Source organism: Rana temporaria, chromosome 8 (genome assembly GCF_905171775.1).
Source record: "Rana temporaria chromosome 8, aRanTem1.1, whole genome shotgun sequence".
Taxonomy (NCBI): Eukaryota; Metazoa; Chordata; class Amphibia; order Anura; family Ranidae; genus Rana; species Rana temporaria.
In genome coordinates, this window is record NC_053496.1 from 27,691,574 (window position 1) to 27,718,394 (window position 26,821).

Here is a 26,821-nt window from a genome sequence, read left to right on the forward strand (position 1 = left end):
TCTTTGTCTGCGTGCCTGTCTTGTAAAAAAAACACAAAAACACATTTTGTTCACATTTTCCCCCCCAATAAAGTTTAACCCCCCCACACACATATCAGCAATAATGAGCGGCATCCGTGGCCGTGGCAGCAGGGGTAGGGGAGTTACTCCCAGTGCTGGATCGCTGCCAGCACGGGGTACCTCTCGTGCCCCTACTAGTGGTAGAGGATCGGGTGCAAGGGGAGTACGCCTGATCCGGGAGTTCTTCCCATCGGGCAGCCGCCCGATATTGCCATCTCAGGCTCAAGTAGTGGTGGACTACATGGGGCACAGCAGTGCCACTGAGTCGTCGGTCCCGACTCACAGTAGTACCAGCATTACACCGTTGCCTGTACTACCCCCCCCCAGCCCCCAAGAGTCCAGCATCTTACTGTTCGACAGCGACAGTGATAGGGATCTCTTGGGGGAGGCCATGCATCAGGCAGACCTCCAGCTCTGTCCTGATGGTCAGGACCTTTTTGAAGGGATGGATGAGGAGGATGGGATACCTGCTGGCAGTATCCCAGAGACATCCCTTCAAACTGGTGCTGCTGTTTTGGTGCAGGAAACAGCAGCACCTAGTCAGACCCAGGCGTGGGTGAGGGGACAGCGGAGCCAGGCTAGAGGCTCCATGTCACGTGGTTCCCTCAGACCAACACATCTCAGCCCTTGGTCTGACATCTCTGGGGGCGAAGAGGGTGACCCATCATGGTTGCCATCTGACGCGTCGGCTCACTACGTCAGTGACGACGGGGAAGGTAGGCACCCTGGTGAAACGGTGCGCCAGGTCACCACCAGGGAGACCATCGTCAGGGTCTCCACTGGTGATGGCAGCAGGAGGTGTCAGGAGGAGGAGCAGCAGCAGCAGCAGCAGCAGCAGGCAGCTCCACCTGTGCGCACCGAATCCCAGCAGGTGCAAGTAAGCGTCACCCCATCTGACAGGAGGGCGGTGCTGAAGTCACCTGTCTGGAATTTCTTTACCCTGGTGGCAGACAACCCTACCGTGGCCATCTGCCGGATTTGTAAAGTGAGGGTGAAGAGAGGGAAGTGTTTGGCTCGGGTGGGTACCACAGCCCTGAACCAGCACCTGAGGATAAACCACTGGGCGTTGTATGACGAGATGAAGCGTGGTGGTGGTAGCAGCGCCACCACCACAAGTGAGCAGGGTACAGCAGCCCCTGCCACATCTTCATCTGTTTCCAGCAGGTCATGCCCCCCCGCTCCCTCTAGTAGAGGTACTGGTACCGGCAGCCAGACCTCTACTTCCACAGCACCCTCCACGTCTGTGTCCCGCACTGCCGTCCGGCGCCAGGCGTCGATTTCAGACGCCTTTGACCGCACCACTCCCTTCCCCCCTGGAGACCGACGTGTGCGTTCCCTCAATGGGCTCCTGGCAAGGGTTATTGCCCAACATCTGCTGCCCTTCAACATAGTTGACAGCAACCCCTTCAGGCAGATGTTGGAGCAGGCCCAACCCCAATGGCGTGTCCCCAGCCGCCATTTCTTTGCCAGGACTGGTGTCCCTGCCCTACACCAGCACATTGTGCAGAATGTAACCCTGTCGCTGGATCACGCTGTCAGCGACAGGGTTCATCTGACAATGGATGGCTGGACCAGCAGGCATGGGCAGGGACGCTACATCAGCTTCACGGCCCATTGGGTTTCCCTCCGAGGCGTCGGTGAGGGATCGTCGGCAACCGATCTTGTGGTGCCGCCCCGGGGTGTCCAGGGGAGAACTGCTGGTCTCCCTCAAGCCACTGTCTCCGCAGCTGCTGAGCCTCCCAGCAAGCGCCCCCGTAGCTACTCAAGTGTGGGGCACGTGCGCTGTCAGGCCGTGCTCCAGCTTGTTAGTTTAGGGGACCGGAGACACACTGCAGAAGAAGTGCTGAAAGCACTTCAAGCTCAGGTCCAGAAGTGGCTGACACCCCGAAGGCTCCAGCCAGGTATGGATGTCTGCGATAACGGCAGCAACCTACTCGCCGCCCTCCATGCTGGCAGTCTGACGCACGTGCCCTGTCTGGCACATGTCCTCAACCTGGTGGTGCAGAAGTTCCTGCGCACTTATCCAGGGTTGAGTGACATTGTGGCAAAGGCGCGTAGGATTGCCAGCCACTTCAGGCGCTCCCCAACCGCTACCGCGTCCCTGTCCAAATTGCAGCGGAAGTACAATCTGCCCCTTCACAGGCTGATTGTGGACAGTGTGACGCGGTGGAACTCCACCCTCCACATGCTGAAGAGGTTGTGGGAGCAGCAAAGGGCGGTGAGGGAGTACCTGATGGAACTAGGCACTGAGAGGGCTTCACCACAACTCCCTTTCATCGCCTGTGCGGAGTGGGGGCAGATAAACCAGGTCTGCCAAGTGTTGTCCTCCTTCGAGCAGGCGACCAAGATGGTCAGCAGTGAGCAAATTGGCCTCAATAGCGTGCTGCCAATACTGTTCATGCTGGAGAGGACACTAGATCGCCTGCTCGAGGCTGGGGAGAGTGCCTTGGTGGAGCAGGAGGAGTCAGCAATGCTCCACCGAGACCAGGGCCAGGACCAGGAGGAGGAGGAGGAGGAGGAGGATGATGATGAAGAGGAGGAGGAGGTGGTTGCTGGTGTCGTCCCGGAGTCAGGGCCTGGTCAGGAGGGAGAGCCGGTGTTGGGGGCACCGATAGTCCGGGGGTTGGGCATGTCTGAGTTTGACCAGCAGCGCCTCAGGGAAGAAGAGTCGCACCTCATTCACCTGGCCAGCATTGAGGAGTCACAGCGGGCTGTGCTCTTCCCCATGGCTGCCCACATGCTGAGATGCCTCAGGAGGGACCCCCGGGTTAAGACCATCAAGACGAGGGATGATTTCTGGATGGCCACCCTTTTGGATCCCAGGTGCAAGGGGAAACTGGAGCAGTTCATCCCAGCCAGCCGGAGGCAGCACCGGATGGAGGAACTGCAGGCAGCCATTGTCAGACGGTTGGAGCAGGCAACTCCCCGGCCTCCAGTTGTCCCCCCTCATCTCACCCAGCAGGTGGCTGCACCCAGCTGCAGCCGAGCAGGGGACCTAATGGAAGAGATGAGGATGTTCTTCCAAACCGAGCGACCCAGTACCACCACCAGCAGCAGCAGCAGCAGTCACCACCAGCGGCTGGCCCACATGGTGGCAGACTACATGGCGTCCGTCGGTGCTTCTGACAGTATGAGCACCGACGACCCCATGGAGTACTGGGTTGCCAGATTGGACACCTGCCGCGAGCTCGCTCAGTATGCGCTGGAGTTATTGTCTTGCCCCCCCTCCAGCGTACTATCTGAGCGGACATTCAGCGCGGCAGGTGGGGTGGTCACGGACAAGAGGACCCGTCTGTCCACAGACTCCGTGGACAGACTCACATTCATAAAGATGAATGAGTCCTGGATCGGCGGTGACTTTCTGGCACCCGTCGTCGGTTCAGGGCGCTGAAGGGTCCCTTGCCATGCATTCCCTGATGAAGCCCCGGACCTGATGTATTTACAGTGCTGAATATAACTATTTCAACATCAGAGAAAATCAATGTTAATATTTGGTACAGTAGGCTTTCTTTGCAATTACAGCGGTCAAACATTTCTTGTAGTTTTACACCAGCTTTGCACACACTGGAGGAGGGATTTTGGCCCACTCCTCCACACAGATCTTCTCTACATCAGTCATGTTTCTGGGCTATCGCTGAGAAACACGGAGTTTGAGCTCCCTCCAAAGATTCTCTATTGGGTTTAGGTCTGGAGACTGGCTAGGCCACGCCAGAACCTTGATATGCTCCTTACAGAGCCAATCCTTGGTTATCCTGGCTGTGTGCTTTGGGTCATTCTCATGTTGGAAGACCCAGCCTCGACCCATCTTCAAAGCTCTAACTCAGGGAAGGAGGTTGTTGCCCAAAATCTTGCAATACATGGCCCCGGTCATCCTCTCCTTAATACAGTGCAGTCACCCTGTCCCATGTGCAGAAAAACACCACCAAAGCATGATGCTACCACCCCCATGCTTCACATTAGGGATGGCGTTCTTGGCATGGTACTCATCATTATTCTTCCTCCGAACACGGTTAGTGAAATTATGATCAAAAAATTATATTATAGTCTCATCTGACCACATGATTTTCTCCCATGACTCCTTTGGATCAGTCAAGACAATTATGTCAGCAGTTATTTCACACCCTATATACTCTTATTAAGACTGCTGTACATCATGGCAACTCCTGCCCATGTGATATGACTCTGTATCAACTACTACTGTTAATACTGCTACTGCTGCTTCTGCTGCCCAGTCAAGACACCTATGTCAGCAGTTATTTCACACCCTATATACTCTTATTAAGACTGCTGTACATCATGGCACCTCCTGCCCATGTGATATGACTCTGTATCAACTACTACTGTTAATACTACTACTGCTGCTTCAGCTGCTGCTGCCGCCCAGTCAATACACCTATGTCAGCAGTTGTTTAACACTCTATATACTCTTATTCCTACTGCTGTTCATCATGGCACCTCCTGCCCATGTGATATGACTCTGTATCAACTACTACTGTTAATACTACTACTACTGCTTCTGCTGCTGCTGCCGCCCAGTCAATACACCTATGTCAGCAGTTGTTTCACACTCTATATACTCTTATTAAGACTGCTGTACATCATGGCAACTCCTGCCCATGTGATATGACTCTGTATCAACTACTACTGTTAATACTACTACTGCTGCTTCAGCTGCTGCTGCCGCCCAGTCAATACACCTATGTCAGCAGTTGTTTAACACTCTATATACTCTTATTCCTACTGCTGTTCATCATGGCACCTCCTGCCCATGTGATATGACTCTGTATCAACTACTACTGTTAATACTACTACTACTGCTTCTGCTGCTGCTGCCGCCCAGTCAATACACCTATGTCAGCAGTTGTTTAACACTCTATATACTCTTATTCCTACTGCTGTTCATCATGGCACCTCCTGCCCATGTGATATGACTCTGTATCAACTACTACTGTTAATACTACTACTGCTGCTTCAGCTGCTGCTGCCGCCCAGTCAATACACCTATGTCAGCAGTTGTTTAACACTCTATATACTCTTATTCCTACTGCTGTTCATCATGGCACCTCCTGCCCATGTGATATGACTCTGTATCAACTACTACTGTTAATACTACTACTACTGCTTCTGCTGCTGCTGCCGCCCAGTCAATACACCTATGTCAGCAGTTGTTTCACACTCTATATACTCTTATTAAGACTGCTGTACATCATGGCAACTCCTGCCCATGTGATATGACTCTGTATCAACTACTACTGTTAATACTACTACTACTGCTTCTGCTGCCCAGTCAAGACACCTATGTCAGCAGTTATTTCACACCCTATATACTCTTATTAAGACTGCTGTACATCATGGCACCTCCTGCCCATGTGATATGACTCTGTATCAAGTACTACTGTTAATACTACTGCTGCTGCTTCTGCTGCCCAGTCAAGACACCTATGTCAGCAGTTATTTCACACCCTATATACTCTTATTAAGACTGCTGTACATCATGGCACCTCCTGCCCATGTGATATGACTCTGTATCAACTACTACTGTTAATACTGCTACTGCTGCTTCTGCTGCCCAGTCAAGACACCTATGTCAGCAGTTATTTCACACCCTATATACTCTTATTAAGACTGCTGTACATCATGGCACCTCCTGCCCATGTGATATGACTCTGTATCAACTACTACTGTTAATACTACTACTGCTGCTTCTGCTGCCCAGTCAAGACACCTATGTCAGCAGTTATTTCACACCCTATATACTCTTATTAAGACTGCTGTTCATCATGGCACCTCTTGCCCGAGTGATTTGACACTGTATTGTCAATGTCTACTACTACTATTACAGCTCAGTCAAGACACCTGTGTCCCAATTTTTTGGTACACTATTGACTATTATGACCACTACTAATGCTGTAAAGTATTCCCCAAGTGTTTTTATGCTATGTATTACTATTACCACTACTGCTTGTAAATCGTGCCTGTGTGATACTTAGTGGGAATGCTTTAATAAGCATTCCTAGTATGGATACCCGTAAATGTATTAATCTTAATTAGTGTGAATGCTTTAATAAACATTTCCAGTATTGATATCCGTAAATTTAGTAATCTTATTATTCCTTACGTTTTTTGGTTCTGCGTAACTTCGGCATACTTTCAGCTATTGAGACCATTCAACTGTAAAAATGTTCGTCTCTTTCAGCAAATGATGGGACTTGTTCAAGTTTTTTCCTACTTTTTACACTTTTATAAATTTTTAGCTTTTAAGACCCTTTTTTTAACATTGAAGTCAATGAGAACATCCTTTTCCCCTTTGAATTCACATGCCCTGCCAAAAGTTTCAGCTACTTCATACTTTCACTTACAGACACTGAAAAAACTGTAAAGCGGTCACAAAATATTTAGCTATCCGGCTATGACTTTTCAGATAGTTAGCGTTTACAATTTTTTGGTGAAAACGCAATTTACGTTTTGCGAATTTTTCACAAAAATGCGATAGGTTATAATGTAATCCTATGGAGGGGATTTAGAGTCTGTCATGTGACCTTAACATTCTAGATCTTTGTAATTAAAAATATCTTTACAAAAAGGGGAAACAAATTGGTCTCACGCCCACAAGATCTACTTTTCATACACAATTTTTATATCAAAACGTAGCTATGCTTGTCTGGTTTATGGCAATGTGATCAAGTCTGCGATACGTATTTTAGTTTTAGTTATTGGAGCAACAGCCAGAAATTATGTCTCATAGACTCTCATGTTAAATTATCTAAAAAATGTTGCTGCAGAACTCACAAAGACGCTCTTTTCTAAATCGCAGACATGGCCACATTTTTAAGTTTATCTACATAAATTTCATATCGATGCGTTTACAAGGGCCGTGTATTTCAAACGGTGTAGTCGTTGTATCAATTGCATGTACGTTTGAGGATTTATTAAGCTTTGTTTGGAGGCTTAAATCATGTATTAGATCTGTGAATTAAAAGCGTTTGTAATGTTATTTCTTTCTATAAATCACTTTCCTGACCTCAGTGCAATATTCCTCCTCACTGACCTGGGGGGGAGGGGAAACCTATTGAGGGGGGAGGGGCGACCAGGAAGTCAGCATACGCTATACTTTGCAGATAGAGAAAGAAGCTGTGTGTCCTAAAGATAGTGTAGTGGTTATGGTGAATGTCTTTGGCAAGGGGCTCACCAATTAAGCTATTCAGCATTCCCACTCGCATTTTCCTCAGGAAATGCATTGTCTAGTTATATTATATTTTAATACTCCTGCTGCTGCCTCCATGCTGAGTAAAGCTTCATGACCTCTCTGGCACAGCGGATCCACCAACAGCCTCCGCTACAAGCTACCAGACCGGATCTAAACAGCAAGTGTAACTATAACAATGAACCTTATGTTAAACACTGTTTTGCGGCATTTATACTGCAACCATTGGGCTGTCTGCAAGAGCTCATCTGCATTCTCTCTCTTTCTTGCTCTCCCTCTCTCTCTCTTTGTATATATATATATATTGTTGCTTTTGTTATGTTCATTTTTCAACTGTTTATTTTGTGTTCGTCGTGTCTGTGTCGTGTGCTTTAGTTTGTCCTAGGTTACTGTTAAATAAAATAATAGTATAAAATGTTTTTGCTTATTATGAAGTTAAATGTGTTGATGTTGATTTGTTTGATGTTAAGTTAGATGTGTTGAAAAACCTACAAATCTATCTCAAAAAGAAATGAAACATTTCCAAAAAATAATATTTATTAATAAAAACATAATTTCAGATATAACTCTGATTGAGCTTCTGAAGGCGCTCCAGCTTCTCTATATTTTTTAATTGCTGCTGCTCCAGCAGCACATTTTGCTGAATAAGGTAGCGGATCTGGCGCTGATTTGCCTGGATCCTCTGGTGGGTTGTCTTTATGAGCGCGGTCTGCCTCCTCATCTTTCCTGATACTGTTAGGATATAATAAAAAAAAAATTGGATTTAAAATAACGTTACCAAATAAATAAAATTTTTTTTTTGCTTATTAATCAATCATTATCATGTGTATACACTTGTTATGTGTCTAACACATCCCGGGAGTGCAGAATTATTAGGCAAATGAGTATTTGGACCACATCATCCTCTTTATGCATGTTGTCTTACTCCAAGTTGTATAGGCTCGAAAGCCTACTACAGATTAGGCATATTAGGTAATGTACAACTCTGTAATGAGAAGGTGTGTGGTCTAATGACATCAACACTCTATATCAGGTGTGCATAATTATTAGTCAATTTCCTTTTCTTTGTCAAAATGGGCCAAAAGAAGGATTTGACAGACTCTGAAAAGTCCAAAATAGAGAGATATCTAGCAGAGGGATGCAGCACTCTTAAAGTTGCAAAGCTTCTGAAGCGTGATCATCAAACAAAAGAAGCGTGTGGAAAAACAAAGGTGCAAAATAACTGCCCATGAACTGAGAAAAGTTAAGCGTGCAGCTGCCAAGATGCCACTTGCCACAAGATTGGCCATATTTCAGAGCTGCAACATCACTGGGGTGCCCAAAAGCACAAGGTGTGCAATACCCAGAGACATGGCCAAGGTAAGAAAGGCTGAAAGACGATGACCACTGAACAAGACACACAAGCTGCAACGTCAAGACTGTGCCAATAAATATCTCAAGAAAGATTTTTCGAAGGTTTTATGGACTGCTGAAATGAGAGTGAGTCTTGATGGGCCAGATGGAAGAGCCCGTGGCTGGATTGGTAAAGTGCAGGGAGCTCCAGTCCGACTCAGACGCCAGCAAGGTGGTGGTGGAGTACTGGTTTGGGCTGGTATCATCAAAGATGAGCTTGTGGGGCCTTTTCGGATTGAGGATGGAGTCAAGCTGAACTCCCAGTCCTACTGCCAGATTATGGAAGAGACCTTCTTCAAGCAGTGGTACAGGAAAAAGTCACCATCCTTCAAGAAAAACATGATTTTCATGCAGGACAATGCTCCATCACACGTGTCAAAGTACTCCACAGCGTGGCTGGCAAGAAAGGGTATTAAATAAAAAAAAGTAATGACATGGCCTCCTTGTTCACCTGATCTGAACCCCATTGAGAACCTGTGGTCCATCATCAAATGTGGGATTTACAAGGAGGGAAAACAGTACACCTCTCTGAACAGTGTCTGGGAGGCTGTGGTTGCTGCTGCACGCAATGTTGATGGTGAACAGATCAAAACACTGACAGAATCCATGGATGTCAGGCTTTCGAGTGTCCTTGCAAAGAAAGGTGGCTATATTGGTCACTGATTTGTTTTTGTTTTGTTTTTAAATGTCAGAAATGTGTATTTGTGAATGTTGAGATGTTATATTGGTTTCACTTTTAAAAATAAATCATTGAAATGGGTATATATTTATTTTTTGGTTAAGTTGCCTAAAAATTCTGCACAGTAATAGTAGTCACCTGCACACACAGATATCCCCCGAAAATAACTAACACTAAAAACAAACTAAAAACTACTTCCAAAAAAATTCAGCTTTGATATTAATGAGTTTTTGGGGTTCATTGAGAACATGGTTGTTGTTCAATAATAAAATGAATCCTCAAAAATACTACTTGCTTAATAATTATGCACTACCTGTATACTTCTAGCATCAATACCATATTATGGTTCTACAATCTGACAGGTGCGCTTTATATGTTGTCCATTTTTATATCTACATTTTATTGTTGAAATGTTATTAATCATTGTGCACATATTTACCTTCCTGAACGAGGCTCACAGGACCGCTCTCTTCCTCCTGCTCTTCTGCTTGAGAAGTTGGGGTGGTGGGGGGGGGAAGCTCCTCAGCTTGCTCCTCAGCAGGAGCTGGGGTTGGGGAGTGGGAGGGCCCTGGCTGCTCCTCTTCATCCATCTCCTCCTCTGCCGCATCCTCCTCTGCCGCATCCTCCTCCTCCTCCTCATCGGCCTGGCGCCTTCTGCGCTTGGCGCGGATAACTGGCATTGGAGCTCCTATAATAACACAATGTTCATATATTATAAAAATGTTTTCTAATGACGTATGCAAATTCTGTGTACTCTGCTGTATTGTATATGAATACAAATTGATTTATATAGACAGTTAACCAATGGGACAATGTTATATTAAAGGGTCTTGTGGGCACTACAGGGGACTGAGCGTGAGCTGGGATGCAACCATGTTAAAATGAGCTGTTTTTGTCTACTTTGTTTTGTTCAGACCATCTCATGTTAAAAAAAGGGCCTGATGGAGCACACGGGATTACTATAACAACCCCACTCCTAACACAGGAATTTAGTGGTAATCTATATATATAAAACTCAACGTGTGTGTGTGCATAAATGTATGTATGTATGTATGTATGTATGTATGTATGTTCCAGCATCACGTACAAACGGCTAAAGATATTTATATGAAACTTGGCACACAGGTTACTTATATGTCAGCCACAAACATAGGATAGGTGGTTTAAACCTTACCCACCCCCACTTGCCATGGTCGGGGTTTTTCTTTAAAGTCCCATGCAAAGCAATGGGAAAATTATGTTCCCACATAACTTCTGTGTTCCTGTCTGCTGCCCCATGTCTTTTTTCAACAGTACTATGAATACCTTGGCCGGTGGTGATATATGTTGGCACAACATGGCATCTTGGTTAACAACATCTGACCTTACATGAATTACATATGACCTTACATAACTGTCACCAAAGGAGCTGCGGTGGCTCCACGCGATTGCCACTGCACTGACAACTGATTCACCTCTGCAGCTAGGGGTTCGGATCCCGCTCTCGGCTACCTGTGAATTGAGTTTGGTGGTCTCAGCCCCGCCCCTGGTGGGTGTGCTATGCGAGGTTGGGTTGGGAGGACCCCCTCACACCCGCCATTGCCAACCGGGGCATGGAGAAAGGTGGCAGATTGCCTCTGGGGGAGGCCTCCCAACTCCTGCAGGCCGGCTCCTCTCTCTTTCGAGTTCACGCACAAAATACACTTTTTTTAAAAAAAACATAACTGTCAACAATAACTTACCTGGATGATATTTAGCCCGAAGACGTCTGACATGAACCATTTGGCGCCTCTTCAGGTCAGACCACTTCTTAACAATGGCCTTGTGGTCATGTTGGCCGCCAAAGTCAGCGATTAGGGCGCTGACCACAGCCCTTTTCTCTGGCTGCCTCCGCAGCTCATCGTATCCTGTTTCCAGGAACTTCTGCAAGATGAAGAACAAAGTATATTGTAATACTTCTGTTGACAGCCTTATGGATATATGACGTAAATGTATGCTATTCAACAATTGGAAGCATTCTCGCCTTATTAATCAATGACAGGGGTAACATGAAAGATTTTATATCCTGCCATTTCGGTCGCCACCTTTTTTGCATAAATATAGCAGCCATTATCATTTGCATAATTATGAATATATTATTAACAACACAGGATACACGTATAGGGGAGATATGCGTTGCTAACTCTTTTCCCTGTCAGGAGCCTAACGCCCCGGGGGGTCAGAGACGGGACCTTTTTCGGAGGACCACTGACGTATGTACCCGTCGCAGTTTTTTGTGATGTCACTCTTTAGGTGTGTGCACATTTTTCACTGCATCCGGGTGGAGTTTTTGGGTTGTGTTTTGCACGCCACAGGCTTTTCAACAGGAAAAAAACAGCTGGAGGCAGAATGGTTGCAAAACACTACGTGTTTGTTACTTAACTCTGGGTTTCAAGACCAGTCCACCTCCAGCTGTTGCAAAACTACTACTCCCATCAGCCACGGTCTGTCAGTGCATGCTAAGAATTTTACTTTTGCTGCATCTAGGGTGCCACAGTTTAGAGACCCGTGCATAAAGGCCTGAAAAATGGGGGCCTGCAGAACTTACAATACTAGAAGTGCCAGCATTCCCAGGCATGCTGGAAGTTGTAGTTCTGCAACATCTAAAGGGCAATATGTATTCGAACGTCCTTGGGCCTTGAGGACACTGAAGTCAGGACGTTCGCATACGTCCTATGTCCAAAAAATTTTTAAATTCATTATGCTAAATAACAAGGAAAAGTGCCTAAATACACATTTGCCAACCAGGGTGTCTGCAGCTGTCCAGGCATGCTGGGACTTGTAGTTTTGTAAAAGCAGGAGACACATTTTTTGTGAAATACTAATATATGATCATATATACTAACTTTTAAACTAGACTAAAATGCTGGGCTGGGCTGGGACTTGTAGTTTTGTAAAAGCAGGAGACACATTTTTGGTTAAATACTAATATCTGATCATATATACTAACTTTTAAACTAGACTTAAATGCAGTTGAAGATGATGAAATAACAGTGGTCAAAATACTTACACAAATCAGCAACTTTTCCTCAGACTTAGTGAAATTGCTTCCAACCATGTTGCTGTGTGATTGCGCTGCGATCATAAGTTGGAAACTGGCAAGGCTCCAGGAAATGGTCGCGTGTTGTTCGCGTGTTGATTGCGCTGCTTGGACCGAGATGGGTCCATATGGCTTCGGCTGTATGGACCACAGTAACTCTTTTCCCTGTCAGGAGCCTAGGAGCCTAACGCCCCGGGGGGTCAGAGACGGGACCTTTTCGGAGGACCACTGACGTATGCAACCGTCGCAGTTTTTTGTGATGTCACTCTTTAGGTGTGTGCAAATTTTTCCTTGCACCGGGTGGAGTTTTTGGGTTGTGTTTTGCACGCCACAGGCTTTTCAACAGAAAATAACCAGCTGGAGGCAGAATGGTTGCAAAACACTACGGGTTTGTTACCTAACTCTGGGTTTCAAGACCAGTCCACCTCCAGCTGTTGCAAAACTACTACTCCCATCAGCCACGGTCTGTCAGTGCATGCTAAGAATTTTACTTTTGCTGCATCTAGGGTGCCACAGTTTAGAGACCCGTGCATAAAGGCCTGAAAAATGTGGGCCTGCAGAACTTACAATACTAGAAGTGCCAGCATTCCCAGGCATGCTGGAAGTTGTAGTTCTGCAACATCTAAAGGGCAATATGTATTCGAACGTCCTTGGGCCTTGAGGACACTGAAGTCAGGACGTTCGCATACGTCCTATGTCCAATAAAATGTTAAATTCATTATGCTAAATAACAAGGAAAAGTGCCTAAATACACATTTGCCAACCAGGGTGTCTGCAGCTGTCCAGGCATGCTGGGACTTGTAGTTTTGTAAAAGCAGGAGACACATTTTTTGTGAAATACTAATATCTGATCATATATACTAACTTTTAAACTAGACTAAAATGCAGTTGAAGATGATGAAATAACAGTGGTCAAAATACTTACACAAATCAGCAACTTTTCCTCAGACTTAGTGAAATTGCTTCCAACCATGTTGCTGTGTGATTGCGCTGCGATCATAAGTTGGAAACTGGCAAGGCTCCAGGAAATGGTCGCGTGTTGTTCGCGCAATTGCGCATGCGCGATCGAAAAATCGCAATCGCAATATGTATTTTGGTTAAAATATCATACATATTCGATTTCAGAGTGCTGCTACAGCAGTTTTCGAAATATCTGCAATAAATTTCGCATTCGCATGTTGCGATATTTCGATAAAATATCAGGAATATTCTGAGCCAATCAGAGCGCTCCTCCAGCATATCTCGAAATTGCGCAATAAATATCGCATTCGCATGTTGCGATATTTCGATAAAATATCAGGAATATTCTGAGCCAATCAGAGCGCTCCTCCAGCATATCTCGAAATTGCGCAATAAATATCGCATTCGCATGTTGCGATATTTCGATAAAATATCACGAATATTCTGAGCCAATCAGAGCGCTCCTCCAGCATATCTCGAAATTGCGCAATAAATATCGCATTCGCATGTTGCGATATTTCGATAAAATATCACGAATATTCTGAGCCAATCAGAGCGCTCCTCCAGCATATCTCGAAATTGCGCAATAAATATCGCATTCGCATGTTGCGATATTTCGATAAAATATCACGAATATTCTAAGCCAATCAGAGCGCTCCTACCGCAGTTATTAAAAAAATCGCAATTATTTTCGCATTCGCAATAGCGAAAAATCGCATTCAATTAATTTCGATAAAATATCACGAATATTCGAATTTAGCGAATATATCTCGAATATTCGAATATATATTCGAGATATATCGCGAAATCGAATATGGCATATTCTGCTCAACACTACTACTCACTACACCGCTGTGCTGCTCCCTCCAATGCCTCCACACCACCAGTTCAGGACACAAAATACCCATGACTTTAGGCAATGGAAGTACAAATATTCTTTCCCTCTCCCTACCACAACTCAGCCTGTGAAAGCACTGTCATATGGGGGTGGTGGAAAGCTTAGCCCTATACATTCAGAAAGACCAAATTTGAACTTCAGGTGCCTGAAGCACTATATCTGCCAAAGGGGTTTAGTGGACATTGTATGAGCAGATATTGTATGCTAATTGCTACCAATTGCTTCTTTTCCTTCATTTCATTTCACTCCACTGAAATGCATACGCTGCCCTAACAGTGACGTGCGCACGCAAACACGCTTGCACAAGTCTGAATTTAACCTAACTGGTTGATTGGGTAGCTACATGGTTCTAAGCTTTGAGACGGGCTTTAATAACCGTTTACGGTACCAATTTTTTCAACTGGTACCAAACCCACAAAGTGCAAACACTAAGGCCCCTTTTACACGACCATTGAAGTTTGGTCCACATGTCCGTTTTTCAGGCGGACCTGATGGGAAGGTCCATTCACCCCTTTGGACCAGCAGGTGTAAACGGACTAGTTTCTGTTACTCCCGCCTACCTCAGATCAGGCCCCCTAAAAACAACCAGAAGGGCATAAGTTCTTCTCTGTGTAGGAAAGTTAAAGGTATACGGGTATAACAGCAGAGTTTGTTTATAACTGGCCGTCCATAGAGCAGAGCGAGCTCTGTCCATGTACACTCTGCATAAACTGAGTAGACATGGATGTGTTATCCGTCCGCTGTGCCCTGATCAACAGGGAATCAGCAGAAAAATCTCCTATTGACGGGGATGGAGTCCGCCCCACATAAAAGGGACCGAACAGTTCTGGTAAAGTGCAGGTAGCTTTGTTGCCTTTGAGTACCTGTACTCAACTTCAAGTCAGTTTTTTTTTTTTTGCCTGAGTAAGACACTATAACTAGGCTGTATATAGATCTTTGACTACTCCCCTTGTTATTAAGCCCCACCCTTTCTGACAATAAGCCACACCTCCTGTCATCCAGATATTAAATGCCAGAGCCTCTTTGGGAAGTTGAGGCTTTAGGGTTTGACAATTGAATAACATTGGGCATGGCTTACTGATGAGTGGGTACGGAAACTTATCCCGACTTTGTGTTCCTAAACCCAGTAATATGGAAATAGTTAATCTGCCCACCCACAGTGCCCACAGCTTATAAATCTTCTTTTCACATTAAAATACTGCCACTCTATACCTTTTTTTTGGCTGATCTGTATACCACGGTCACATAATAAACTGCAGAGTTTGTCCAGAGCTGTGTGTTCAGGTGGGAGGAGATTTCCACTATAACCTGTCTACACGCCTACATGTGTGATGTCAATATCCTGTGCCCTGGCTAGCTCTGAGAACCAGGAAATGTTCTCTCCAGCAATAGAGACTAAACTGAGCATGTGCAGGAGGGCTACCCTCACTGTATTTTCTGGCCTTGCCAAGAGAGACGGTGCAGGGGGGAGGGATCTGTCCATACCGGATCAAAGAGCCTTTTTACACAATGCGGTTGATTAACCCCTTAAGTTCCACAGTGTGTATAACCAGCATACTTTGCTGCATATACAGACAGATTTTACTGTTGTGGGTTTAGTAACACTTTAGACTTGTCATACCTTAGTAGAAATGTGTTAACATTTCTAATGGTTAGTGTGGTCAAATGGAAGCTCATTTTCAACCGTAGTGATGCTAAAATCCAAAGGACCAGGGTGGGAGAATAATTAGAAGTTGAATCCCTGTATGCAGGCCAGGCCTAGGATACAGTGTCCTCCTTGGGTACAAAACAGCTACCGTATTTATCGGCATATAAAAAGCACAGGCGTATAACACGCACCCTAACTTTAAAAAGGAACGTTTCAGGAAAGAACTTTACACAGCCCCCTGCGTATAACACGCAGGCACAGCTTACCCTCCATTTTCAGGTTAAAAAAGTGAGTGTTATACGCCAATAAATACAGTAATTTTAGGGCATTATAGGAAGCGGTGATCACTATCATTGTCGTTAGGCAGTGCAGGAAGATGCTTGTTTACATAACCATTTCCCCGCTCTCTCTCCGTGAGTATCCCCGCAGCGATCGAGTATGCGGAACCCGCGGTCATACTCAAGGAGCAGGCGGCAGGGTCGCGCTCGCCCCGTGGGCAGCACGCGTGTGACCACACGGCGGCATCTTAAAGGGGACGTACCTATGCCTGTCCATGCTAGTCTGCCGACGTAAATATACAGGCGGTGGTCCTTAAGTGGTTAAAGTACAGCTAACAGCTTGTTTGACAGTTTAAAGATACCAAATCCAGTCACTAAGTAAAGCAGATAAAAAAAAAACAATTTCTTTACTTGTTCTGACTGAGCCAAATCCTGCTTAATTTCTTCTTCTACATTGTGTCATGTACTCTCCCTCCCAGACACTGCAGCTCACAGTAAGAGAGTTTTAACAGAGACAGTGCTGCCAGCCAATAAAGCAATGGGTAGGTCTAGGTGTGGTTAGGTGCTGGTTAACAAGCTACAGACTTGTAAATCAACAGTGACAATGCAACATTTTTTCACCCCACTCTAACGCAAGCATGCACAGCCTACGTGGGAGAGTGGCAAGACTGCTCTGATTTCAAGAGTGATACATAGTTGTTGCCACACCATCATAGGTATATGGGGAACTAAGAGAAAGCTGTAAGTGCAGATGCGCATACAAATAAAGGGTAGCTCCACTTCCGTGGGGAAAAAGATGGCAAATAAAGAAAAAATAATATAGCGTGTACAATTGTGATACAAGTCATATTGTAATTGAATGTTATTAAAAATTACGTTTCCTTTTCAATCTGCAGCTGCTGTAATTTTCTGTAAAATGCAATATAATATGGCTACCAGGAGTTTTGTACACAGAGGGCCAGATCCACATAGATCGGCACCGGCCCAGCGTATGTGAGATACGCTACGCCGCGGTAACTTACTTTTGGCTGCTTTGAATCCTCAAAGAATTTGTGCCATAAGTTACGGCAGCGTAGTGTATCTCTGGCGGCGGAATTCAAATCGGCGATTAGGGGGCGTGATTCATTTAAATGAAGCACGTCCCCGCGCCGAATGAACGTTTAGAAATTTCCCGCCATGCATTGCGCGAAATGACGTCGCAAGGCCGTAATTTTTTAAACTTAGACGTGACTTACGTCCATCTCGATTCACGGACGACTTACGCAAAAAAAAAAAAAAAATCAAATTTTGACGCGGGAACGACGGCCATACTTAACATGGCAAGTCTAACTATACGCCGCAAAATACCAGCTTTAACTATACGCCGGAAAAAGCCGACTAGAGACGATGTAAGAGAATGCGACGGCCGCGCGTACGTTCGTGGATCGTCGGAACTAGCTAATTTGCATACCCGACGCGGAAAACGACGCAAACTCCACCCAGCGGACGCCGAAGTATTGCATCTACGATCCGAAGGCGTACGAAACCGTACGCCTGTCGGATCAAACCCAGATGTCGTCGTATCTTGGTTTGAGGATTCAAACTAAAGATACGATGCGGGAAATTTGAAAGTACGCCGGCGTATCAGTAGATACGCCGGCGTACTCTCACTGTGGATCTGGCCCAGAGTGTATACTGACCACCCCCAGAAACATGATTTCCTGCTTGTGTGATTGGCTCACCAATTTTCTCAGAAGTCTGCCTAACACACAAATCAGATTTTTAATCATCCACTGCAACAAAAATTTCATTTTTGGTGAGATGCTCAGTGTAGGAACGCGTCTAAAGGGATGCAGGCCCAGCAGATTTCCTCATTAGTGCTGTGCAGGTGCACACCTTATAGATAATTATGAAACCACTCCTCAGCACCGAGGAACATACATGGATTTCTTCAGAATAACAAAGGGTAGGAATCTGCAACAAAGGTTGTTATACTTCTTACAATGTACATAGATCACCCGGAGGGGAATGTTTTATTTCTCAACAAAAGTGGAATTACAGTTTAAGTTCTGCAGTGCATTGTTTTTCTATGGTAGACCATAGTTTTGCTTTAAATCAACAGGATGCATAGCCAGCCAAACCTGTTCGGACATTTAACTTATTTTGTACTTACTAACATATCCCTTTCTTTTGAAGGATCATTCAGAAAACCCTCTGGGAGCAGCAGTCACCCTTGCTCATGAGATCGGGCACAACTTTGGGATGAACCATGACACTCTGGAAAGAGGGTGCAACTGCAGGGGATTTGACAAAGGGGGCTGCATCATGACTCCTTCTACTGCGTAAGCCTTTATTCTATTATGATATACATGTTTCCGTTAGGTGCCTTTGACATTTAATGTATTCCATTCTGAAATCACATTTTTCTGTTTATAATTAGAAAAAAAATTACACTGAAAAAAAAAACATTTTTTTTTTTTTTTTAGACTTTCTGCTGGTTATTTGTCAGTGTTTGTCTTCCTTTTTGTCTCCCTATTTACCCTGGTGACCGTTGTCCCCCAAAATGAAAGCAAACTGAAATACAAAATGTTTGAATTTTTATGAGATAAAGCGGTGAGGGGACATTTTTCCAGCACTTATGTTCTGGTGACAACTTTCGAAGATGGAAATTGCCACTGCAACCTGTAAGACCCAGAACAGCCCAAAGCAGTCAACAGTTAATCCAATTATTATAGAGAAGCCAAAAATATCTAAATTTACCTACCATCCTAGCAACCAATCTAGGAGGGTGCTACAATTATATCCAAAACTGGCGAAAAACACTTTAATACATTCTTTGATTCATCCATCAACAAAGCTTTCTTTGACACTTCAGCAGTCAGATTGGTCCGTGATCAGGACGTTTTTGATTTTTTTTTCCTGCATAAGTAATTTGGAGACTGCTAATTGCCCATGAAAGCTGCAGTTTGACTGTCTATTGCTATTTAGGATATGTTCATCTTTATTCAGCTATTTTTCAGGATGCAGTTTTTATCCTGTCTTCTAAATTCAGATGCTGGACTTCAAATGCAGTGGTCACATGAGGCCTGCCTAGTTGGTTTTGCATAAAAATAACTTGCCGCCGTTTGAACCACAATGGCGCAAAATTGTGCGGGCGTAACGTATCTGATTTTTGTTACGCCTCCGCAACTTACACGGGCAAGTGCTGTATTCTGAAAGCACTTGCTCCGTAAGTTGCGGTGGCGTAGCGTAAGTCACCTGGCGGAATTCAAATTCGGCGGGTAGGGGGCGTGTATCATTTAAATCAAGAGCGTCCCCGCGCCGAACGAACTGCGCATGCGCCATCCGTAAAATATCCCAGTGTGCATTGCTCCAAATGACGTCGCAAGGACGTCATTGGTTTTGACGTGAACGTAAATGACGTCCAGCCCCATTCACGGACAACTTACGCAAACGACGTAACTTTTTAAAATTTCGACGCGGGAACGACGGCCATACTTAACATTGGCTGCGTCTCATATAGCAGGGGCAACTTTACGTCGGGAAAAGCCTAACGTAAACGTCGTAACTTAATCGTTCGGGAATTCGCGTATCTAGCTAATTTGCATACTCGACGCGGAATTCGACGGAAGCGCCACCTATCGGTCAAAAAAAATGCAGTTTAGATCCGACGGCGTAAGAGACTTACGCCTGTTGGATCTAATGGATAACTATGTATAACTGATTCTAAAAATCAGTCGCATAGATACGACGGCGTATCTCGGTTGTGAATCTGGGCCAATGTGCTTTGTACTTATATCTTAGACATTTTTACTTTAGCTGCAGTTGGAATCTTTTTTTTTTCTTTAGCAGTCAATACCACAGTTTAGCCTCCTGCTGTTTCAATAAGCTCCACTGACATTGCAGATGGAATATCTTTTTCATTATTTTCAATGTTTTTTTTTTTTTTTTTTGGTGCAGCAACATTTAGAGGACCATATATGCCCATGTGAGTGAGGTTCTTCTTACACAAAGATGTAGCGATGCAGAAAGACACTTGTTTATCTACCATAAACAGTAGGAAAGTAATATGCCATCATGTGAAAGATTGTAGTTAAGATGGACTTGAGGAAGGATGACTTGGTGAATGTATTCTTTATAATCTGATAAATCCACTGCACTGAAGTGTGACATTAAAATATATTTCTCTTATCACACTTTTATAGCCAATAGACCAGATAACCGGATCTGGTTGCTGTGATACAGCCTGTGCTCTTTACAGGGCATCACAGTTGACAATTCTGTACAGTATATCAAGTTATACTTTATTACATTACATCTTTTTATAAAACTTAAGCTGGACATTATCTTAGCCCCCTTGTCATTTTCCTGGACAGGATATTGAGGCATAGTCATGAAAGAAGGACATATCTGCAAATAGTGGAGATGTAGTGCGGTGGTCTGACTACAACATCCAAACCATGTTCTCTTTTATAACAGCAAATCCAAACTCAATAATAATTGGTTTATCGCTGAGCAAATGAAAATCTCTAAACCCAAGGTCATGGTTCTGTCCCATAAAGGAGAAAAGTGCTCCCTCCAGTTGTATTGGTACACTAACCACTACTAAGGATTTTTCTACCTCCGGATCCTTTCCATGAGTAATTTAGAGAGGGGGTGTAAAGTGTGGTAAACAGACTGGGTCACTGCCAATTTTGCAAACACTGCAATCGGATCATGGTGGGAATACATGAGCTGAGTTTCACACAGAGCATTTTTTTTACTGTGCAGCCTCTTTATCCCATACATAGTTTACACTTTTTGTTTTCCTGCATCATGGTGGTCGGGCAACTTGAGGCAGATGTGTGACGGGACAGCTATAGTTGTAATATATGTTGCCTCCTTTTTTCTTTTTTTTTTTATAAATTCTTTATTTAACCACTTAAGCCCCGGACCATTTTGCAGCTAAATGCCCAGGCCAGGTTTTGCGATTTGGCACTGCGTTGCTTTAACAGACAATTGCGCAGTCGTGCGACGTGGCTCCCAAACAAAATTGGCGTCCTTTTTTCCCCACAAATAGAGCTTTCTTTTGGTGGTATTTGATCACCTCTGCGGTTTTTATTTTTTGTGCTATAAACAAAAATAGAGCGACAATTTTGAAAAAAATGCAATATCTTTTACTTTTTGCTATAATAAATATCCCCCAAAAACATATATAAAATCGCAATAAGCGTTTATCGATTGGTTTGCGCAAAATTTATAGCGTTTACAAAATAGGGGATAGTTTTATTGCATTTTTATTAATTATTTTTTTTTACTACTATTGGCGGCGATCAGCGATTTTTTTCGTGACTGCGACATTATGACGGACACTTCGGACAATTTTGACACATTTTTGGGACCATTGTCATTTTCACAGCAAAAAATGCATTTAAATTGCATTGTTTATTGTGAAAATGACGGTTGCAGTTTAGGAGTTAACCACAGGGGGCGCTGTAGGAGTTAGGGTTCACCTAGTGTGTGTTTACAACTGTAGGGGGGTGTGGCTGTAGGACTGACATCATCGATCGAGTCTCCCTTATAAAAAGGATCACTCGATCGATACGCCGCCACAGTGAAGCACGGGGAAGCCGTGTTTACATACGGCTCTCCCCGTTCTTCAGCTCCGGGGAGTGATCGCGACGGAGCGGCTATAAACGAATAGCCGCGCAGTCGTCCCGGATCGCTCCCCGAGGGAATTCGACCGCCGCACGCAGCGGGGGGGTCTCGATCGGACCCCCCACCCGCTAGAAGGCAGGGACGTATATATACGCCCATCTGCCTGTCCGTGCCATTTTGCGGACGTATATAGTCGTACGGTGGGCGTTAAGGGGTTAAAGAGGTAAAAGTCTTATTTTTTTTACTTGTACATACAGGTAAGCCTATAGTAGGCCTTACCTGTAGGTACTGGGAGTATCTCCTAAACTTACACACAGTTTAGGAGATATTCAGAGTGCATGCAGCTGATGACGGGATGCGCTCTGAAGGTCTGGCTTACAATGTTGGACCTTCAGAGCCCATGCTGTGACATCATCACGGCTCCGGCCAAGAAATATCAGGGAAGATGTCAGTCGTTTCAGCAGTGTGTGAGTGCCGCTGAAGGGCTTTGTTCTAAGGCAGGGATAAGCAATTAGCGGACCTCCAGCTGTTGCCAAACTACAAGTCCCATCATGCCTCTGCCTCTGGGTGTCATGCTTGATGCTGTCAGAGTCTCGCTATGCCTCATGGGACTTGTAGTTTGGCAACAGCTGGAGGTCCGCTAATTGCATATCCCTGTTCTAAGGTAACTATATCATAATGAGCTAGTATGCGATGCATACTAGCTCATTATGTCATTGTCTTACAGATGTGTTTGTTTTTTTCCCAGGGTTTACAACCGCTTTAAAGGAATCAACAATGTAACATGACAATGCTGATTACAGAATCATGAAATGTGTCATATAAAAGCAAAGCATTGAGTAACGAGACTTCATAATGATACATTCATGGCACCACTTCTTCATATCACTGGGAACAGCGCCCGGAGCATAACACGGTGGTCACAGCTTGATCCAAAATACTGTGCACATTGAGTGCATAGTGTTCCTAAAACAAGTGTATAAAAAAAATATAAATAAAAACATTTAAAAATGGGCTAGCAAGCTATCCATGTGTTCCCATAAGGGGAGTGCATGGGGAAATGTTTAAGGAACAGAGCCAAACAAGGGAGGAAAAAACATATCAATAGATGGTGACTAAGCTCCCAGCAAGGTCACTTTGATAGACTAGCTAACTATAGGAAAATACAAGATTCATTTTTATAATTTAACCATCCCCTATTTATTTCAAGGTCCCTCTCTCATTGTTGCAAAAAGGAGTTCATGCGGGGTCCCAAGCGCCAAAAAGGAGGCGTAATGGTGCAACAACGAAGGCCGTATGGGTTCTGTTACATACCTGCCGGATGAGCCTGATGTGCAGCGGGAAGGCTTTCTCGTACAACCCCGGTTTAAAAAAAATAAAAAAGAACAGCAGTGATTAAATACCACCAAAAAAAAGCTCTATTTGTGGGGATTTTTTTTAATAAAAATGTAATTTGGGTACAGTGTTGCATGATCACGCAATTGTCATTCAAAGAGTGACAGAGATGAAAGCTGAAATTTGGCCTGGGCAGGAAGGGGGTTTAAGTGCCCAGTAAGCAAGTGGTTAAAGCTGCTCTTACTCCTGACATGTAAAATATTAGCCATACCATTTTCTGTCTGCGGATAACTGAGATGTTTAGAGCTCAGCAGGGGTTCTGAGAGTAATAATCTAGCAAAGATCTGCAAAGCCAGTATAAAATAACATTTCTTGCAGCCCTTCCTTTCTAAAAAGAGAATGTTGTAGGGTGGGGGTAGGATAGATATATATTCCGGTAAAATCAATAATATTATGGTTAAAAGCACAGCAATACCACACCTGTCAGACAAGCTGTAATTTTGAAGCATACCCATCTATTTGCCGTTTGATGGAAACCCGATAACACATTTCCCTATAAATCATTTCTGCCATCCTGAATAGGTGGTGACATTGGGAGCAGTGAGCTGTGTGTGAGTGGAATGATCATCACATTGGTCTGTAATGCAGATCATACGGGGACATTAGCAGATATAGATGCGGGGGGAGATTATGCACTTCATCAGCCATTTAAGTGCTTTCTGCAAGGATTGCAAACCTCTACAAACACGATATGATCACTTCTACAGTACAATTCGCTTTGCGTAAGGTCATGGTCAGCCCAAGTTTATTGTGCTTTGTGGATTACAGTACACATTTGTGGATGATGAAGATGGCCTCAAATGGGTTTCTACATTACCTGTAAAATTCTACAATCTAAATAACTAAACTATATCTAAATCCCAACCCTTTTAAATACACTTTGTAAGGAACCACTTTCAGGTTATTATTGCTGCTTATGTGCCCACTCTGTGACTATTATAAAGTGGTGGGAAATCTCCCCAGCTGGAACACATAGAGCAGAAAATGTAAGGGGCTTTAACCCTTTTTGGCTCAGTCCAAAACTTTAAGATTGAATACACACTTTTTCACTTCCCTAGCACAGGGCTAAAAATTTCAAGTCTTGAGCTACTAGCCAGGCCTTAGGAGTTACTCGCCACCAGTGGCCCCGCCCAACCCCTACTCTGCCCCATCCCGATTCTGCCCCTAAACACGCCCTCAGAAATATCTCATGAAATTACACTGCTAAATGTTTTATGCAAAATTAAGTTACAAAAATAAGTATTAACAACAACTTTATCAGTGCCCAGGAAAGCAGCCTATCAGTGTGGCCCCATCAGGTCCTCCTCACCAGTGCCTATCAGTGCAGCCTGATTAGTGTCCATCAATGCAGCCTCACCAGTGCCCATCAGCTCAGCCTCATCAGACAGGAACATGTGGTTGATTAGCAGGCTGGTTAGTAAGTTAAGAAAGGAATTTCTCTGTTTTTGTTTCTCCTCCCCCAGTACACCTCTACTTCCAATGCCTCCCCCAGTCCTCCAATGTGTCCCCCCTCCCCTAGCTACCTCTAATTCCTCTTCCCAGCATATCTCTGCCTCCTTACGCCCACCTCCCCAGCACACCTGTGCCTTTAACCACCTCCCAGCAGGGTTGCTAACTTTCAGTAAATTTACAAACCGTTTGTAAAATCCATAATTGTTGCATCTGTTCATTGAATGTCAGTGACGGACATGCAGCCTACATGTCCGTAATGGACATTCAAGGACAGATGCAGAAAGTTCCGATTTTACAAACTGTTCGTAAATTTACTGTAAGTTTGCAACCCTGCCCCCCAGCACACCTGTGCTTTTAACGACCCCCCAGCACACCTCGTCTTCCAATCACCCCTCTCCAGCACACCTATGCCTCTAATCCCCCCCTCCCCCAATCCCGCACATCTTTGCTTTCAATTCCCCCCCCCTCCCAATCCATCATACATATGCCTTCAGATCTGCCCCCTTCCCATCATACCTAAGCCTCCAATTCCACCCCCCTCCACTAATATGTTATACCAATGCCTCCAGTTGCACTCCTCCCCCCCAATCTATCATACTGTATGATAGATTTGGAGATGGGATAGAATTGGAGGCATTGGTATAACAGATTGGGGGGGGGTGGAATTTGAGGTTTAGGTATGATTCAGACCTATGTCATCAATTCCAATCCCCCCAAAACCATTATACATATGCCTTCTATTAACTCTAACCCCAATCCAGCACATTTAGACTCACTACCCCCCCCCCTCCCTTCCTCCCAGCACATCTTGATTAATCTCCCATTATACCAATGCCTCCGGAACGTGCAGCTTCCATTCACAGCACACTATTATGTTTATTATTTACCATTCTCCTGCTTTTGCCACGGGGGTCAAGCATGATACTCACTGAGGGCGGACAGAGTGTGTTAGAGCCCGCCCACTTAGGACTTCCCTGCAGAGATATGCACCGCCCCACTCCTTAGCTGTGCGACAGAAGGGAGGTGGAGTGGGCGGTCCCGGGCGGCTGTTTTTATCCCATTGTAAGCCCACGAAGTGAGCCTAATCTGGGCGGGGATGTGCGGCAGGAGGGAGGTGGAGGGGGCGGTCCCGGGCAGCTGTTTTACTCTCATTGAAAGCCCACAAAGTGAGCCTAATGTGGGTGGGGATGTGCAGCAGGAGGGAGGTGGAGGGGGCTGTCCCAGGCGGCTGTTTGACTCCCATTGAAAGCCTGTGATGTGAGCCAAATCTGGGCAGGAATGTGTGGCAGGAGGGAGGTGGAGGGGCGGTCCCTGGCGGCTGTTTGACTCCTATTTCAATAGCCATGCTGCGAGCCTGTGTACGGTGGGGGGGCACTGGCTATGCATTCTCGGGACACCACAGCCCTGTCCACACTCGCAACCCTCATTTTTTCACTCGTCAAATGCGAGCAGGCGACTGAAAATTTTGAGGGCTGCCCTAGCAGCACGTTTATGATGTGCTTCATGATAATACGTGATTGCGCAAAAATAGTGATATATTTTATTTTTGGCTGATGTTAGCATTTTGCATATATCTGAGTTGGTCCCATTAAAACAATGACAAATCTCTCCAAGGCCTAAACCGTGTGCTACTATGCTACTACTTACACATAGGTGTGAATTGGCCCTTTGAGGCTGGGTTCACACACCAGAGCCAATTTGATGCAGGTTTTGACGCATTCAATTAGTTTGACAGGAGATTGTGACCGGCTCTCAATAGAGAGCCGATTCACACATCTCCGAAGCGGCTTGCACAGGAGACCTGCGAGTCTTTGGCTTCCTTTCAGGGCCGACTTCAGGCAAAAATTCAGTCCTGATTTGTCACTGAAACAGAGAATAGGGACGCATAGGACCACCTGCTGGGAGTCGCATTCATCTGCAGTGTGAACCCAGCCTAAATGTTTCATACTAATATAAAAGCTGGCGCATGTTTCCTGGATACAGATGGGTAGGAGTGGGTGGGGATAGTTTTCTGGATAAAAGTGTAGTTTACAATTAATAGAGCTCCTGAGGTGCTCTTGAACAGCCTTTTTTAACCCGGGTTTCTGAAGGGGTGTCTTCGCAAAATGCCTAAAAGTTGCCCAAAAATGTAATACAAGTCTGCTTTTTGGTTACACAAAGCCACAGGTTTTTATTGCACAA

The 26,821-nt window shown here is 44.9% G+C and overlaps 1 protein-coding gene across 1 annotated transcript in view; it reads left to right on the top strand.

The window, feature by feature from the left end:
* Positions 1 to 26,821, top strand: part of ADAM12 (ADAM metallopeptidase domain 12) — a 706,349-nt gene that overhangs the window by 438,899 nt on the left and 240,629 nt on the right. The window contains exon 11 of the mRNA XM_040361428.1: positions 18,353 to 18,498. Within this exon, the coding sequence (XP_040217362.1) occupies positions 18,353 to 18,498 (146 nt within the window). The remainder of the gene's footprint in view (positions 1 to 18,352; positions 18,499 to 26,821) is intronic.